This window comes from Pseudorca crassidens, chromosome 13 (genome assembly GCF_039906515.1).
Source record: "Pseudorca crassidens isolate mPseCra1 chromosome 13, mPseCra1.hap1, whole genome shotgun sequence".
NCBI lineage: Eukaryota > Metazoa > Chordata > Mammalia > Artiodactyla > Delphinidae > Pseudorca > Pseudorca crassidens.
The window spans coordinates 16,380,164-16,397,991 of record NC_090308.1 but is presented as its reverse complement, the minus strand read 5'-3'; the positions used below and the strand labels follow the sequence as shown (position 1 = coordinate 16,397,991).

The following is a 17,828-nucleotide window of genomic DNA, read 5'->3' as shown; positions in this document are numbered from 1 at the left end:
AAGGAAGAATTGTTAACAGTAATTCTTAAACTAGGAATTTATGTCTTCCCATAAATTGACCTTGAGAGGTTATTTGTGGATTCCAGTAGAGAAGCGTCTTTCCTAGGTCCCTGCAGTCCTCAGCCCTCCCCTTCCCCACCAACCGATGCCCTCTGCCCCCTCCTGCGAGCCCCAGGCCAGGATCTCTGGGAACGGAATCAGGGGTGTGTGTCTTGGCTTGTTCCTTCTGCCATTTGCTCATTCAGTCGCTGAGTATTTATTGTACCTCTGCTTTTTCCAGGAAGGGTGCTAAGCGCTGGAGATGCAGTGAACAGGCATCTGGGCTCTCCTGGAGTCACCACCTAAACAAACAATTACACAAGTTCTTCTTAAAAGGCCACTGTAAAGTGAATTCAGAGAAGCGCAGGCGCTGTGAGAGTCTCTGCAGGAGGCTTGGGTGGGCTCAGTTGCCCCGCCCCTCGTGTTAATGCAGGTCTCTGGGGGGCTGACTGTGTGGGGGGCAGATCTCTGGACACCCCCTAAATCACCACCATTTTACTCAGCCATTTGCTGTGAAATCTTGACCTCAGAGGACAGACCCTCCTGACCACGCTGGCCGTGCCCGGAGTCTCCTGTGCTCTGCTTCCCACCCAGCTCCTAGCTCCCTCCCTCTGACCCCAGCCCAGTTCCTGGGTCACCCTGACCTAAGGCTCAGGTCCCTGGGGGGAGCCAACTGCCAGAGGATACCTGGAGGGTGAGGGAGGAAGGGAGGTCAGAGCATCCTCATGGCAAAGCCTGGTCACCCTCTATACAAGTTTTAGTTTGTTTTACAATGTGTAGATCTCCTTAAACTTTTCTGATGATAAAACTAAAATATATATATTATAATTAAAGCTAACATTTCAAAAACAAATAAAGTTCAGTGTATTCCCATCTTCCATTACATCTACCACCATAAATGACTTATTTTAACAGTTTGGTGTTTATCCTTACAGATTTTTTTTTTTTTTTTTTTTGCGGTACGCGGGCCTCTCACTGCTGTGGCCTCTCCCGTTGTGGAGCACAGGCTCCGGACGCGCAGGCTCGGCGGCCATGGCTCACGGGCCCAGCCGCTCCGCGGCATGTGGGATCCTCCCGGACCGGGGCACGAACCCGCGTCCCCTGCATCGGCAGGCGGACTCTCAACCACTGCGCCACCAGGGAAGCCCCTTCCAGATATTTCTGTCCTTATGTAAACACATTTTATTTTTATGTTGTCCTACATGTTCATATTGTCCTATAATTGACTTTATTTCATCTGAAAACTCATCACAGACACTTTTCAGGACAGTGCGTGTAGATCCTCCTTATCCTTGCTGGGTGCCCAGTATTTCATCATAGGAACGTGCCATAACTGCTCTGTGAATCAATCCCCCATTAACGACCTGTACGTTCTGCCATATTTTGTTGTAATAAATCTTATAGCAATGAATAGTCTTATACATACATCCCTCTGTGTCAGTTTCTTCTTAGAAAGGTATTTGGGGTCTAACATCATGCATTTGTAATGGGTTTTCATATGCAGTGAGGTGCTCTTATTGCCTTCACTTCATGCGTGGCTGGATGGGCTGACGTACACCATTCCACGTGCTTCTCGTATACTCCTCTCTGCGAACTGTGCACCTGTGCTTCCCACACAAGGCTCAGGTGCGCAGCTGGAGTGTGTCTGTTCCTGAATCTCTTTATTCTGGTTGAATTTGTTACTGTAATTGTGTAATTTATTTAAGTGGTATATAAACCAAAGAAGCATGAGAGGGAAAAGAAAATGTTGAAAAAAATAGATATTTAAGTTATATTTTCCAACTCCCAACTTGAACTAAAAAAAACCTTTTAATAACTAACCATTTACCCTAATCGTATTAGATTCAGTGGCTTCAACTGACTCATAAACTTCATTGACCATAGGACCGTGTTTGCTGAGTTATATCCACTCTTAATTTGCCTTGCCAGTATTGTGTCTGAAGAAACATCCCATAGCTGTTTGGTTTGTTTGTAAATTGGGTTATCTTTTCTCCTTAGAAATACCTAAGAACCAGACATGTCTTATCTAGGGTATCCAGTGTAATCTGCCTTGATGAAAGAGGATTTTTAGCCCTTCTTTTCATGTCATTGTAAGCTCTAGTAATGCTGACAAAGACACTGCACTCAACCTCATAGAAGAGAAACTTTCTATGCAGAAATTCCAAATTTTCTATTTGAAAATCACAACTGTTGCTTTTGAAAGTGAGAGAATGTCTATATACAAACATCCGGCCACTTCCTAACCTAATATAACATTAGAAATGGTTTTACAGCCCCTCCAAAATTTACAGACCCTCTATGTGACTATTGTAGATACTTAATAAGTATTTGTTGGACGTGTGGATACACAGGGAAACACATTTTTACGGGACTGGCTGTACAGGGATCTCTGATTAAGTCTGAATGAATTAAGTCATACTGAATTCATTCAACAAATATTTGTTAAGTGTCCACTGTATACTTCCCAGTTTCTCATAACTGCTGGGGCCACAGCTAGCCACAGTCAGTCGAACTGCTCCAAGATGCTTGTCATCTAGCTAGAGACTTCAGGCCACTGGGAAATGCAGAAATTCATTTAACGCAACAGACCAAGCACTCTGTGAAATGCTCTGACCATGTGTGTACCTGGCCAGTGAAGCAGGCTGGTGCAAGGCAAAAAAGGGATTTCATTTCTTCTCATGAAATCCATGAGTTCTGTACATCTTCTCAAGGCCTTCCCGTATCATTAAAGTATCAATTTTACTTACACTGTATGACATTAGACAAAGCCCTGCAGAGACCGCCAGACATCTCACTGCTGTGTTTTCTCTTCTAGGACATCAACGAGTGTATCCTTGAAAACTATCCTGAGTGTTCCAACCCCAGGTTGTTTTACATCATTCCGTACTTTTGTGGACAGCATCCCAGATGCAGGTAAGGACCGAAACAGGCTCATGACATGCTCACTTGGACAACAATGACGGGAAACCCACCAACTGGCACTGCGTGGGCGTCTTCTGCGTCCCCAGTCTCTCTAACTTCTGGAATTCAGTTACTATTTACTGTTAATCTTTCAAGATGGCATTTGAGATTCTGAATGTCCTGTAAATAAAGAAATGAACAAATCAAGGTCCGGCAGAGGCCTTGGGAACCACCCGTAAAGCTGTGTAACTGAAATGCCAGCCAAACTCTTCTTCACCTTTGACGTACACCTGTCACTCCCCAGCCCATGAGATAGTGAAGCCCAGGGGGTGCGCCCAACCTGCTCCTCTGTAGTGTCTGTGCTGCACCCACAGCTGTCCTTGCCAGTGTGGTGTGTCTGATTGGGTCTGAAACACTAGATGCTCGCACCCAAAATTCCAGAGTGTCTCTCTCCTGAGGCATGCTTAGTAGAAAGAGAAGAAAGTACTTTCTAGTGATCCCTCCTCAACCTTACTTGGTTGCAAGACCTTCTTTAGAAAGTGACTTATTCAGATAGAAAGGGCCCTCTGTGTGGTCCACCCACCTCCTGCATCTGCATCCCTGGGGTACTTGTTAGGAACCCTCACCTGATCACAGTCTCTGAGGTGAGGCCCAGGCATCTGTGACCACCTCCCAGGTGATTCTGGTCTAGCTACACTTGAAATTCGTTGTACTAGACGAATGTGTGGCCTCCAGGAGAAATGGTGGTAACGATGAATATTATCTTTGCTCGGTGGAAGATAAACCCTGCTGCCAGAAGCGGCACTTTCCCCGAAAGGAGACATTGATTAGAAGGTCGTTGTGTTCCTTAAGAGACTGGGGGTTGGGGGGGACACGGCTGTTTCCAAGTTGCAGCTCACTCGTACTTTTTGCTTACACTGTGATTGCTGCTTCGTTATTATGTGTGTTGTTATTATTGACGTTTTGCCGAGTTAACCAGTTGGTTTACGGTCAGAATTCTGGGGCCAGAAGTGTCAGTTTTCTGCTTCATTATAAACTCCTGAGCTCAGGAGGCCTCCCTCACCCACCCTGGCCCCTGTAGTAAATGCCTTCTGCTTCACGGTCAGGGCTTCAGATCCTGGGAAGGTTTGGGGCCAGTTGACTCGCTTTCTGTCAAAATGAGGATATTTATTCCAAGAAACAAGATTCTAACTCCTTGAAGTACTTTTAAAATTATATATTTCCCAATCTTGGGGCGAGGACTTCTGATGCCTTATCTCGTGATGATTTTCAAAATGCTTTCAAAATGTCACCTTGTTCCACCTTGATGACAACTATTTGAGCTAAGTAAGGATTATTAAACATTTTCAAAAAAGAATCCTGGCTTGCCCAAATTCCCCCAGACAGTCAACGCCAGCCAGGCGTTACATTCATATCAGTGTTGTTGGCTCACAGATCTGCCTTACAAATAAGATGAGGCTGTTTTCCTTCTGTAATTGAAGGAAAAAAAAAAAAGTTTGTTTTTAAATTCCTCAAAAGAATAAGATGATTAGTGGTCATGACCTGACACCTATTTTGATTTCTACAGAAATCAAAATCAGTAAGTTTCATATTTCAAAACTTCTAACTTCATGGGTTCGGTTTGGTCCTCCTATTAAAAGGCCATTCTAATCAGCGTTTATTGAGACCTAGCTGCCTGGGCCCATTTTCTCTTAACAGACGTTTAGGTGGGGCTCGCTGGGCCCTGGAGAAAGTGGGATTTGGACGTATGTGACTGGGGATGGGTGGGAGAAGGGAGAAGCTTCCAGCACGTTGTTGCTGCAATGTGAAGACCAATCTTTGATTTCAAAATCATTTTTATATCCATAAAGGGAGCCTGGTGAGTGGGCCCTTGAAAGAGCAAAGCTGAACGTGAATGAAAACTTCCTGCTTGTGGGGATTCTGGAAGAGTTGGAAGATGTGCTGCTTCTACTGGAAAGATTTTTACCTCATTACTTCAAGGGTGTGCTCAGTATCTACAAAGACCCAGGTAACTCTGTCTGTAAGCAAGTGCTTCTCTGTTTTGAGGCTTACTCACCTTGAAAAGGACTCGGGAAATACAGGCGTGAAATCATCTCTTCTGTTAGTGAAGGGGAGCTCCCCTGGCTTCAAAGCAAGGTTAGAACCACGAGATTTAGGTACCGAAACCTTGAGCTTCAGGCCCAAACATAAACTCGCCGTGTTTTAAAGGCCAGATGCTTCCATTTCTCCCTCTGGAAAGTGAGATGGGCAGCATTCCCGTGGGCCGTGTCCTGGTGCTGGGGTGAACCAGTGAACGGGCAGGTGTGTGTTGGAGCCCTGGGGTAGTGTGATGAGGTAACTCTGGCCCTACTTCCATTTGACAAAAGCAAATCCTGGCGCATAGAGTCCATAAAGCAGCACATTGAGAATGCAATTATGATTTTGCTCTAATAGATGGAGTGGTGTCCAAACAGAAGAAGGAGAATGCAGCAAAGCAATTATAAGGGTTGCCCGTAGTGTCACTGTAAAATCATTACTTTCAGAAGTCCATCATTTGTTTTTCTCAACTTTGTTTGTTTCTTTCCTGTTCTTCATCTACTGCTGCCTCAACAATACCTCTTCACTAATCCGTTTATGGTTTTGTTTTGTTGTCGGGAAATGGAAGGTGTTATTCTGCTTTGTAGAAACGAGGCACAGAGGAAGGGCTTCCCCAACGAAGCCTCTGCCTCACATGCCACGCAGCCAGGCAGGGACCTCGTACCACACCTGCATCACTGACAGGTGCTGATGCCCAGGTGAACTGGTTCTGCCTGCAGGAGCCCTGACTTCGGTTCCATCGGGTGGCCCTACCACGACCAGGGACTCGCTGGGGGAAGGTGATTTTGCCTTGGTCTCCCAACACTCTTATTCAGAGGCAAACTCGCATGTCCTTACATGACCATGGACCTCGAGGTGTGTCTCCGCAGCAAGAAGTGTGGTTGGAACAGCTAGAAGCATAACAAACTCTAAATTGTCATTTTTTGAAATAGGGCCTTCCTTTGCTCTTTCAACTCTGGGCAATTTAAAGAGTTCAAAGAATTTAAAGAGTTCTCCTGGGACCAGTTTTTAGCTCTGTAGGACAAAGTAAACTCTGGTCTTTGTGCAAGGAGGAGTCTCACCCTAAATCAGGCTCCTTTGAAGAAAAGGTTTATGTTGTTCATTGTTATTTCCCTTCTTCTGCTTTATCTTGTTGTATAGTGTGTGGGGGTGGGGGTGTGTGAGATGTACAGTATGAGATAAAGGCTGACTGGGTCTTGGAGACACATAGCTGTCAGATAAGAAGAACACACTCTTATCCCAGCACTTGGGAAGAGTATGGGTGAGGCCACACCACGCACTTCATCCATCCTGGGATCTGGGATTGACAGGATTCACAGGATGTCACAGCCCAGCACACCAAGGGTCAACACCAGAAGTGTAGGTCTGATAACTCAGAAGAGGACATTTTAATCTTTGTTCTTCCTAAATACAAATAAACCACAAACAAAACTTTTAGCCCCAAGGGCTCACTTACCTACTGTTGTCAGGATGTATCATCTTCACTTCCCAGCTGTTTTCCTCATTTAAATACCTGACTTCTCGGGAATTGTAGGCCTTCGTCCCGTGATCTAGAAGCCCATTCATTAAAGTAGAACATATTTTTGAAGATTGAGTGACTGTTAGCTCTTTTGTCTTTAGCTGTGATCTTTCCACCTATAAAGATTTTTCTCCCCTTTGAGTTCGGCATAGCAATATATGAAATACTTCCGAGGCTGCTGCCCCAGGGAGAACGCAGGCCAGCCAACACATTACCAGTTCACACAGTCCAGCTATACTAGTGGTTAAAACAGCGAGACACGTCTACACTGCCCTGGGCTCCCACCCTCCGGGGGCACTTCCACACACACACGCACACACACCCCCTCACCGCCCCCTCCCCCACCACCGCAAGGGGGTCTTCAGGACTCTGGCCCAGGACTCAACAACTGTTCTAATTTAGTTCCTGAGTGGAACTGGTGTTAAATAGTTTGCATATCACTCCAGTGTAATGGTCTCCGCTGCCACACGGCACGTAGACAACAAAGTGAACATTTGAGTGATTCTGCAGTAACTTCCCCTGTGTTTTGTGGTCTCTCGGGCACCTCCTGTGAGGTTTTTCTATGGTAACCTTGAAGGCCAAGTAGCTCCACAGTGGCTCTGTCCCAAAGAGTTTCCTCATCCCCTGAAGCAGGGGACAGGAGATGAGCATCCTCGCCTGGCCAGCTTTCTGGTATATTTTGGCCTCTGCAAAGACTAAGCCCCTGTATTGTTTCCTCATGGCCACAAATCAGTGAGCTGGTATCGAATAGGTTAAAGGAAGAGAAGCAGCAGGTCCCTTCATCGTTCACACCAGAGCCTCATCACCCGTGCATTTTCAATCTACACTCACAGATAATGGCCCACTAAAATCCTTGCTCTTGCCCTTTATACAAGAATTTTATAACTGAGTAGACTAGAGGACAGAGAGAAGAAACACTAAAATCTGAGACCTTTAAATATTTGTAGATTAAACGGACCATGGAGCTGGATTAAGAGGCAAACATTCCACTGGCCATTTTTCTTTGGTGCTCATCCTGTTATTTTAAAAATGCAGGTGTGTGCGGATTTCAGTCATCCCCTTCCAGCAAGACGAAAAGTATTTAGACCAGTCTCACTGCTGAACAAAAAACACTAATAACAATAACGGGGGAGCTGGTAAAAATAACGTCCGCTAGTCAAATGGGTTGTCACTTATTCTAGATTGGAAAGATAGTCATTAATTCTTTCCAATCAGTACTGTGGGTTCCAATAACCCACCATTTAGAGAAGTTAATAACTTCGCTAAATAATAGGTCAACTGTTTGTGCTCCCTCACCCCATTCATTGCCTGTAAGAAGGTATATGCTGGTGAGTAAACTTGTCTCCTACCAAAAATATTTGAGAAACTTAGTCTTCATAAATTTTTTGAAATTTAGTCATTTTATATTAATGTTTGCATTCTGTGGAGACCCAGGTAGTGTATCTCAGAAGAAGTTGAAGATAGTAAGTACTCGAGATGAAATAAGAATGAAAGTTGTAGCCTGGTGGATAACCAGGAGAACACACTCTGGTGTTTCCCGCCAGCCCAAGGACAGTTGCTAATGTTGAGGCCAGTACCTTGGAGTGAGGGCTCAGTAAACTCCGCCCAACCTGGGTATGAGTTTGAATTGGGGGAACCAAGGCCGAAACAGATTTACTGGGTAAGAGTGACCTCACTTCTTTAACTTATGCGGTCTCATTTTTTATTGATTAATCTCGATTACATTTGCTCATTACTTAACTTTCAAAAACGAGAAGCTTGGAGCCGGCCCAAAGAATTGGAGAGACAGCTCCATGGTCATCCACCGAAATGTGAACCAAAGGGCTACAACTTAAGAGTTTCTGAGCCACAAGCGTTAACGTGTTCATGAATGCTTTTCCCCCTTAGCTCTTAAAAAGGGACACGCTTTCTTAGTCATAGTTTCTTTAGGAGCTAAAATCACCGTGGTGTTAAAGACCACAATAAATAAGAAAATTAATTAAAGACAGAGAATAAGTGAATATCTGTGATAGGAAAAGTCCTTATATCAGCGTCTCCCATATCCGCCCCTGACTTGGTGAGTAACCCAGCTGTTCCAGTTCAGCAGTGCCACTTAGCATCCAGATATGGAACAATAGGACCTGATATTTTAACCCTCCTACGTGAGGACTATGTGAGGACTTGAAAGCTAATCCTTTTCCCTTGCATTTTAAATACTTTCCAATCCTTTTCCCTTGTATTCTAAATACTTTCCGTGACTAGCATTACATTAGTATTCATTTTCAACTTGTTTCCGTTACAAATGTAAACACTGGAACCTCAGTAGAGAATTTACAAGACTTCTGTGGGCTGTCTTGAGAATCTGGCCACCAACTATACTACAAAGGAAAAATGTCTAATTCCAAACAAAATGACTTCCGTGCTAACTTTGAGGATTTAAGTTCATTCATAAATTGGGTGCTTTGTTTTTTTTTTAAAAAAAAATGCTTATACTTAAATATTTTTTATTAACAACAATGATAAATAAAGTACAAATTTAAATATCTTTTTCCTAGGCATGAATGATAATTAGACTCCTATTAAGGGTATAGCAGTGTACTCTTGGAGTTCATTTGCATTGCAGTATTCAAATCTGAGGATATTTACATAGAAAATTAAAATTGTCCTATTATTCATAAAGAAAAGTTATTATTATTATTTTTTTATGCGGTTCGCGGGCCTCTCACTGTTGTGGCCTCTCCCGTTGCGGAGCACAGGCTCCGGACGCGCAGGCTCAGTGGCCATGGCTCACGTGCCCAGCCGCTCCACGGCATGTGGGATCTTCCCGGACCGGGGCACGAACCCGTGTCCCCGGCATCAGCAGGCGGACTCTCAACCACCAGGGAAGCCACGTGGGAAGCCCAAGAAAATTTGCCACCAGGGAAGCCCAAGAAAAGTTATTTTTTAAGGAAAGAACACTGAGTTGGGAGTTTGAAGAGACTCCTTGTCCTCTTTCTGCCGTGGTTCTGCCCAGAGGACCCGAGCAAATGTAGCTTTGGGTGGTTGATCGCTAAGGTCTATATTATTATGATACTAAAGTATCACATAGAAGGTTTTAAGGCTCTTTCTACCTTCTGTTGGTTAGCACAATTATACGGTGCTTCCCCCCGCCCCCCGCCCCGCAAAAACCACAGGCAGTCCCCATTGCCTTCGTAATTCCCAGGTTTAGTTATGGAGACTATCGCCACCTAGAGGACATGACGAATCCTCGCTGCAGGGTCATTCCTTCAGAATCCGTTCTTCCCTAAGCCGGGGATCCCAACACACTCTCTGGTCACACTGTCCACCCTTCTCTCTCCATACCATATGTATTTCTGTCCAGAAGACAGAATATCATAATTATTAGGGCACAGGCTCTGGAGTAGGCAGCCCGGGCATTAAAGCCCGTTCTCCACTTAACTGGATAACCAGAGGTAAGGTGTAACCCCTGTACCCCATAGCTTCCCCATCTGACAGCACATAAACAGTACTGTCTACTTCACAGTGTTGTTGTGAGAGATGAACCTGATCGAATCCATGTAAAGCCCTTAGCCCAGAGCTTAACATATGATTAAGTGTTCAATAATTAGCTATTAACCTGCCAACCACATTACAGGAGAGAGACAGGGCCATTATCTGGGAGGAACTAGGGCTTCAGCTCTCTCTGTAACTTCTACATGAAAGAAGGAAAGAGAGGAGGGGGGGGGGGAGAAGAAAAAACTGATCACCCTTCACTTATTTCATCAGTGACAGCTGACCTGACTGTGAAACCGCATGCCTTTAGGAAATAGTATTTCTGACTTAGAAGGAGAGGAACAATTATATTCTGGCCAATACTTTATTCCTGAAACAAGCACAGGGAATAAGTTTAATGGAAATATTACTACAGTGACATGCTCAGGACTGAAAAACACACACCATGCAAGTCACTGAGGGTTTTTTAAAAATCATCTATTTGTATGCCTGAACTCTTAGCAGAAATATCAGGGCGCTAAAATTTCAACCTTAAATGAAATCCACTGTTGAGATGTGACCAGGACCAGTTACCATCAACTCGAGTTGAATGTTGAATCTTTCAGCCTGTTATGCATCACGTTATTTAGTAGATATAGGATGGGTGTTCAGTGATTTAATGGCGTTTTTATTTTAACTATGACCCTAAGATTCAGTTCTTGAAAAACCTTTATTTTCCATATGCAGAATTGCATACTTCAGAGCGCTGTTAATGAATTAAACTTTGTCCAGCAGGTGGCAGTGTCTCTCCATTTTCTCAAGGAAGTGCTTGTGGTTTCCTAACAGTTTGCATCTGCTGACAGGCGTTTACAGAATGCTTGAACACAGATGTACAATTATGCCCAATATGGGGCCTGAAAATGGGATCGTATCAAAAGGATTCCAAGTACAATTGATTGCAGTAGTCCAAAGCACATTATCTGAGAGCCAGTGGGGTCGGGAATTGGGGGATAGTTTACAAATAAGTTTGCGTGGGTTAAAAATATATGTACCGTCTGCTCTGGTTTTATAAAAATCATCCATCATTCTACAACGATTGGATTAAACATGCTATTTCTCATTTTTTATTTCCATCTTCTTATTACTTTTGTGCTACAACAAAACCCAAAAACATTCTGGAACTTCACGGGAATACAACTGATGGTTGGGAGAAATTCAGACTATTTACAGGCACCAATGAAGTTATTTAAAAACCTCAATTACCGGGCTTCCCTGGTGGCGCAGTGGTTGAGAGTCCGCCTGCCGATGCAGGGGACACGGGTTCGTGCCCCGGTCCGGGAGGATCCCACATTGCTGTGGAGCGGCTGGGCCCATGAGCTGTGGCCACTGGGCCTGCGCATCCAGGGCCTGTGCTCCACAGTGGGAGGGGCCACAGCAGTGAGAGGCCTGCATACCGCAAAAAAAAAAAAAAAACAATTATCATTTATAAAAACTAGGATACCAATCTGTTATTGGTTCATGTACCATCAATATTCTCCATAATGATTTGTTTATCACCAGTCATGTCCTAGGCTCAGATTCTAGTCAGGTTGGTACTGCATTGTGTGTGTGTGTGTGTGTGTGTGTGTGTGTGTGTGTGTACACCCATTCATGTTCAAACAACTAAACTCCTTATTACACAGCAATGGCATCTTAGTGAATAGTCTTGTATGCGAACACCAGCAACAGTTCCTAAATAATAATAATTTGCATAGCAATTTACCATTTATAAAGCACTTCCATAAGATGACCTCATTTGATTCTTACAGGAATCCTCTGAAGCTGAGGAGGACAATGAGTCTTTGTCTCATTTTCTAAATAAGAAAGCTGAGAGTCAAAGAGTAGAATAGCTTTGCCCACAGTTATCAAGTCCTAAGTGACCACAGACATTCAAGCTTCTGTCCCCAGAACCACCACAAACTCCATGAATCTATGACCCTCCGAACATCCTTCATATTTAATCACTAATACAGAGCATTAAGTGGGTACTAAGCACTCTTATGTATTGCAGTTGAAGGTAAATGCTTGAAAATAAAATCTACAGATTATCTCTATTCAACACATGGTCTGATTTTATAGTAATAACGTTCCAAAAATATTTCTCTTCTTTGAAGACTAATATCTAAATAGCAGGTATAATCTGAAAATACTAGAAAAATTCAACAAGCACTTTCAGCAAGTGTTTCCATGTCTGCAATACACTCCAGTCCTGGGCAACAGCCGTATAAAGATAAAGAAAACCATATCTGGCATGAATGCTGTCGCAAACTGGATGGGCATTTCCTACTGGAGATATTTGGGCCAGGCCTTGAAGGGTGCATCGCTCTTCACAAGGTGGACGTGGAAGGAGGCAAGTTAGGCAGAAAAAAATAACATGAGTGCAGACCTGGAGGTGTGAAGACACAGAAGTCCCAAGTCCCATACCTGGGAGGCATGAGGGGCGTCCAGCCCACCTCGGCCCTTGCCTACTGACCTTGCCTTTTTGAGCTGAGCCCCCAATTCTTCGCAGCTCAGTCACCTTACTGCTAAGCCAGTCCACAGCCTGTTCTCTTATAAATGTTCTCTTATAAAAGTATCCGCAGCCTTAGATCTCTATGTGGTACAACCTGGAACTGAGTCACTCATACCAATCCCAGAACTAGTGGCCAAGCCACAGTTGCCAGAGGGCCATGTGTCACTCCCCCAACCCCGCTTTCCCTGCCCTCTGCAAGCCTGACCACCACCCAAGGATCCCTCACTTCCTAACTGTGTCAGGATACTGCCAGGTTCCCAGGTCCCTAGAGCTGGGATTCTTCCTCCTTGCTTTCTTTCTGTTTTTCTGCACCCAAGACCCAGCCACTCTCCAGGCCTGGCGTAACCATTGGCTCCAGTCGGTCCTGCACTGTTCCACTGGGGAGCCCACCACACCTCTCCAGATACCACCTACTGCCCTGCCTGACCCCCAGATTCCCCTCTCTGCCCACCAGCGTGGACTCCCCTTCTGTTCCCAGGCACTCGCTGACTCCGGTGAGCTCGCTGTATCCCTTGATGCTGCCTCTGGTCTTCCTGGCCTCCCTCACTAGGAGCCCTTGGAATCATCTTTCCAGAAGTTTCCCCCAGTCTCCACCTCCCATTCATGCACCCTGGGAAATGGATCTCTTCTAGGTCCCAACCTCATCCTCTGGAGAACCCCAGATGCTCCCCACAGTGTGGCCAAGCATGGGCTATGCAGTTTTCTTTCTTATGATTCATTTCCCCAGACAGAAAGGTGGCTAATAATATCTGGGTGTGTGGTGGAGGTACCAGCATTCTTCTGTGTTTATAGGTGAATTTCTTCTACTGGGGAATTTATTCACTTCTACTTTGAGCAGTTTTTAGTTGAACTTGACAGTAATATGCTTTGCATTGAGTAAGAATGTTACTAAGTGTGGAATTAGTCACCACAAATTTCAATTTTTGGACTTTCCTGGTAACTCAGCAAAGCTGAAATGCTCCTAGAGCCGGGGCAAAGATTAGAGACCCGACCCCAGAGGGTGATAGTTGATCTTTTTATAAAAGACCCAGTGAGCTTCCTGCTCTTTCACGCCCAAACTTCCAAGGTCTGTACCCGCCCCAGGGCCTAATGTGGTGATGTGGAAAGGGCCTCAGACAGAGAATTTCAGAACTGTCTTTGTGCCCTTGACTCACGGTCTTGCCTTGCTGACATTCTTTGCTTATAAAATGTACCCCCAGCTGGGGCGAAGTACAATCCTTACCCATTTCGCATGACTCAACATTTTACAATGGAAACTTCTATTTTTGTTCAACTAAATCTTGTTCAAATAAAAATATCATTTCCTGGGCTGTATTTTTTTAATATCTCATACATTTTTATCAACATATAATGTCCTAGCTTTTCACGTCTTGCAAATGGTGTTGGACTGTGAAAGAACACAGTGAAAAACTGCAAATATACCTGTGTACAGAACATTGCTGTTTTTAGTGGTTTCTTGTGAGCTATATTAAGCATATTCATTTCACTGTCCACAAACCCATAGAGAAATCCAACCTAATTCCCCACTGATGAGAGTAGGGAAGTTTTACTTGTTGAGTGGGAGGTTCAGATACTCTGACTGGAGAGTCTCACCTCTCCAGTTTTTACAGTATGCTTCTAAGTACTTCTGTTGCCTTGTCCCAGACACTACTGGGGCTACTTTTCAAAGCACGTTTTCCTAGAATTTTACCTTCCTGTTTTTTAACTATACTTTATATATTAAAGTAGTGCATGTATATAATTAAAAATCAAATAGTACTAAAAGACATGTAATGAAAAGCAGTCATTTCCTATTTCAACCCTCTCCATTGCAAAGTCTGGTTCTGCAGAGGCAAACACTTTCAGCACAGTTAGCTGGTTCTTCTGATAATCATCACACTAATTATAACTAGTATGCACAGGCTTGTTCTATTTTTATTGTCTTGATGTATTTATTTGAGATGTTATTTAGTTCTCTTATTCCACCACCCTTACCTCTACTTCCTCTCCTCCACCATCTTTATAGTATAGCTCTATCCATGTTTTACGTGCGTAGTCCCTGTTTACGTTACTGTGACTGCATATGTTTGTTCGATGCTGATCCAAGTAGTACACCATCATCTTGTTTCATTTCTTGCATAACTTATTGTTTTTCTAGAATTGATTATTGCCTTGGGTTTTTTATCCGCTTAGATTTATTTATACCTATCAGAATTTTCATATGTGCCATTAGATCTGTTGTATCAATCTTACTTTTGATTTTTTTCCATATTTTTATCAGATAAGTATACCTGCTCCCCCATCCCAGGACCACTACCCTCCTTCCCATCCAGAGCTCTAACTTCCTGCTTCCATCTGGGCTGATTACTCAGAAGCTCCCTTCGCAGCTGTCCTGCAACTTCCCTTTACCATTTTACTGAATGTATTGTATCCCTGATCTCCTGAATCCCTCAAATTCTATTTCTTGATTTCATAACTCATTTTATCCCAAGATAGGCCCAAATTGCTTCCTGATAAAAGGTGCGTGGGAGGTAGTAAATTCTTTGAGTCCCTGCGTGTCTGAAAAGCTCAGTGTTCTACCATCTCACCTGATTGCCAGTTTGGCTGCGTATGGATTTCTTCATACATGCACTTCATTTCCCACATCTTTTTCTCTGACCTTTTTCATTCTCTCTCTCTCTCTCCTGGAGTGTTCCGTTTATTCCTTTTATGAAAGTTTGCAACGCCTCAGGGTACTGAGTATTCAGTAGATACATTTAAGCTTACAACTCGTGTTTTCCATTTCTGGGAATTTTTCTTGTTTTACTTCTTTCATGCTTTTATCAGCACCATTTTCTCTGAGTCATTGCTGGAATGCTGTTGGTCGGGTATTTGAATCCCTAGGTGCGTCCTCTCTATGTGCTTTATATTTTTTTCCTCTCTTAATTTCCATTTGTTCAACTTTTTCTCTCTGGAAGAGTTCCTCAATGTGTATTCCAGTCATTCTTTGAATTTTCTCTTTTCCAAGAGCTCTTTTCTAATCTTTTTAAATCTTTTTGCATAATATCTTGCTCTTGCTTGTTGGGTACAATGCCCCCTTAAATCTCTGAAAAGTACAGAGATTTTTGAAACGTGTTTTCATCTATTTCTTACATTATCTCTACTTGCTCCAGGACCCTTTTCACTGTTTGGTTGATTTGGGCATCTCTTTTTCAGTCTGAAGTCTTTCCTCTGATAATCTTTGTCAGACCTCATATTTGAGGGTGAGACACTAAAGCGTTCATTGAAAGTGCTGTGCAGTAGGGGAGGCTTATCAGCTAATGGACCCACTTGGGATGATCAGGCAGCGATAGAAGTTTTGCTGGGAAAACATGTGTTCGTGACTTTAGGTCTTTTTTTCTCTGGAGTTGATCCAGTTTCCCCACTGAAGAGTCCCCCAAATATCCCCTTGGGGGACGGGAGGTGAGGAGGGAATGGGGGAGCAGGACACACGTCTGATTGCTGGTGAGGAACAGGAGCTGAAGGCCCACGTTCAGGCACAATTCACTTCATTGTTCTCATTTTAGCCCATGCTCTCCTCTCTCCGCTGGGTTAGCAAATCAGTCTGGAGCCTCTGCCAGATTCTCTGGAGACTAATCCTAAGATTGCCGGATCACAGGCAGTGGAGAATGGGGGAAGAAGCATTGCAAGATAGCTGGCTGCATGCAGGTGTGGAGGGAATTTGGGGCCCAACTGCTTCATAGCCAGACTACCTGCCTCATGCCCGGCTTTCCCATCTGGGCTACCTGGTGCCACTCGTCTCTCTCTCAAGGGTTCTTTGGGTGAGCTGACCCTCCTGATGTATGTCTCCCCTCTGCCAACACTCCAGTGCATATACCCTGCTCTGCCACGTGCAATGCACTCCTCCAACCACTTTTCATCTTCCAGAAGTTGTTTGAAGTTTGTCTTCTATTGAAATCCTTCTCCAGTTCTTTGTCCTTGCAATCTTTTTATAAAATTATCGTCCTTTACTGTCACTTTAGTGAAGTGTTTCAAAGGAGAGGTGTTGAAGGCCTGTAGTCAGCCTACTGCGTTTATCTGGGCATGTGCTAACTACCTGAACTTTACGATTCTTTTACCAGTTTTGTGTGTATAGCTTCTAGCTAGATCTGTTATAAATGTTTCTTTCATGTGATATCTGCGTAGCCATGATGTGAATCGGGCCACCGTAGCACTGCCTTCAGCATCCGTATCTTGGGATTATACTACTGATGAAATTTCAAAAGCAAAACAAACAAAAACAAGATCCCTTAATGGTAGTTTATTAGTTAAACTCCTTTGTGTTTTTTTTTTTTTTTTACTTTTTATTGGAGTAGAGTTGCTTTATAACGTTGCGTTAGTTTCTGCTGTATAGCAAAGTGAATCAGCTATACGTATACATATAACCCCTCTTTTTTGGATTTCCTTCCTGTTTAGGTCACCACAGAGCACTGAGTAGAGTTCCCTGTGCTATACAGTAGGTCCTCGTTAGTTACCTATTTTATACATAGTAGTGTATACAGGTCAATCCCAGTCTCCTAATTCATCCCCCCGTCTTGGTATCCATAAGTTTGTTCTCTACATCTGTGTCTCTATTTCTGCTTTGCAAATAAATTCATCTGTACCGTTATTCTAGATTCCACATATTAGCGATATTATATATTTGTTTTTCTCTTTCTGACTTACTTCACTCTGCATGACAGTCTCTAGATCTATCCACGTCTTTTTACTGAATGATGTTTGCTATGATGAGGCCCCAAACTACTGTTTTTTTAAAATTACCTGGAAGACAGATCAGGGCCATATTGGAGATTTATTTGATGGGAGAGAATGTAAATTATAAGAACTGATAAAAAAGACACTCTCTCATGATCGGAGGCAGTACCCGACCATCCAAAGATACCATGCCCGTGTAACTTGGCAGAAACAGGCACCACCGTTTTGTGTGCTGTCCTGTGTCGTTTCCCTAACCTAATGCAGGGATAGTGCCACAGGTATCCCAAGCCTGGAGGGTCCGGGGCCTCGGTCCATGAGCGCTGTCAGTCAGCACACGTCCAGGAGAAAATGCAGCCATTGAAAGGGCTTCTCAGCAGCAGCTGCTTTGGTAGCAGTAGCAGCAGCTCATATAACAAATGTTTCATGACGAATGCAAGCAAAAGCCAGCTCCGAAATTCCAGCCACGCCATGTCCAAGCCAGTTCAGAGTCGTATCACCACTCCGTTCAAGGTTTTTCCCCTCTCTAAATGCATTCCATATGAGCCGTGGTGTTGGGACAGCTGGGATCTCCTGCATTCACTCAGAAGGCTGTTTTTAAAG

The 17,828-nt window shown here is 43.9% G+C and overlaps 1 protein-coding gene and 1 long non-coding RNA gene across 6 annotated transcripts in view; one reads left to right on the top strand and one right to left on the bottom strand.

Annotated features, from left to right (window-relative positions):
- UST (uronyl 2-sulfotransferase) overlaps positions 1-17,828 on the top strand; it is a 300,699-nt gene that overhangs the window by 223,151 nt on the left and 59,720 nt on the right. For all 4 annotated transcript variants that reach the window (XM_067701813.1, XM_067701810.1, XM_067701811.1 and 1 more), the window contains exons 6-7: positions 2,855-2,952; positions 4,791-4,948. In XM_067701813.1, coding sequence (XP_067557914.1) covers positions 2,855-2,952; positions 4,791-4,948 — 256 coding nt within the window. The remainder of the gene's footprint in view (positions 1-2,854; positions 2,953-4,790; positions 4,949-17,828) is intronic.
- Positions 154-12,299, bottom strand: LOC137204455 (uncharacterized). Of its 2 annotated transcripts, XR_010933628.1 has the most exons (4): positions 11,748-12,299; positions 6,473-6,566; positions 3,012-3,120; positions 154-341 (listed from the first exon to the last, which is right to left on the bottom strand). It is a non-coding gene; the product is annotated as an uncharacterized lncRNA (long non-coding RNA). The 2 variants fall into 2 exon arrangements; XR_010933627.1 differs by lacking the exon at positions 11,748-12,299 and having other exon boundaries at positions 6,473-7,194.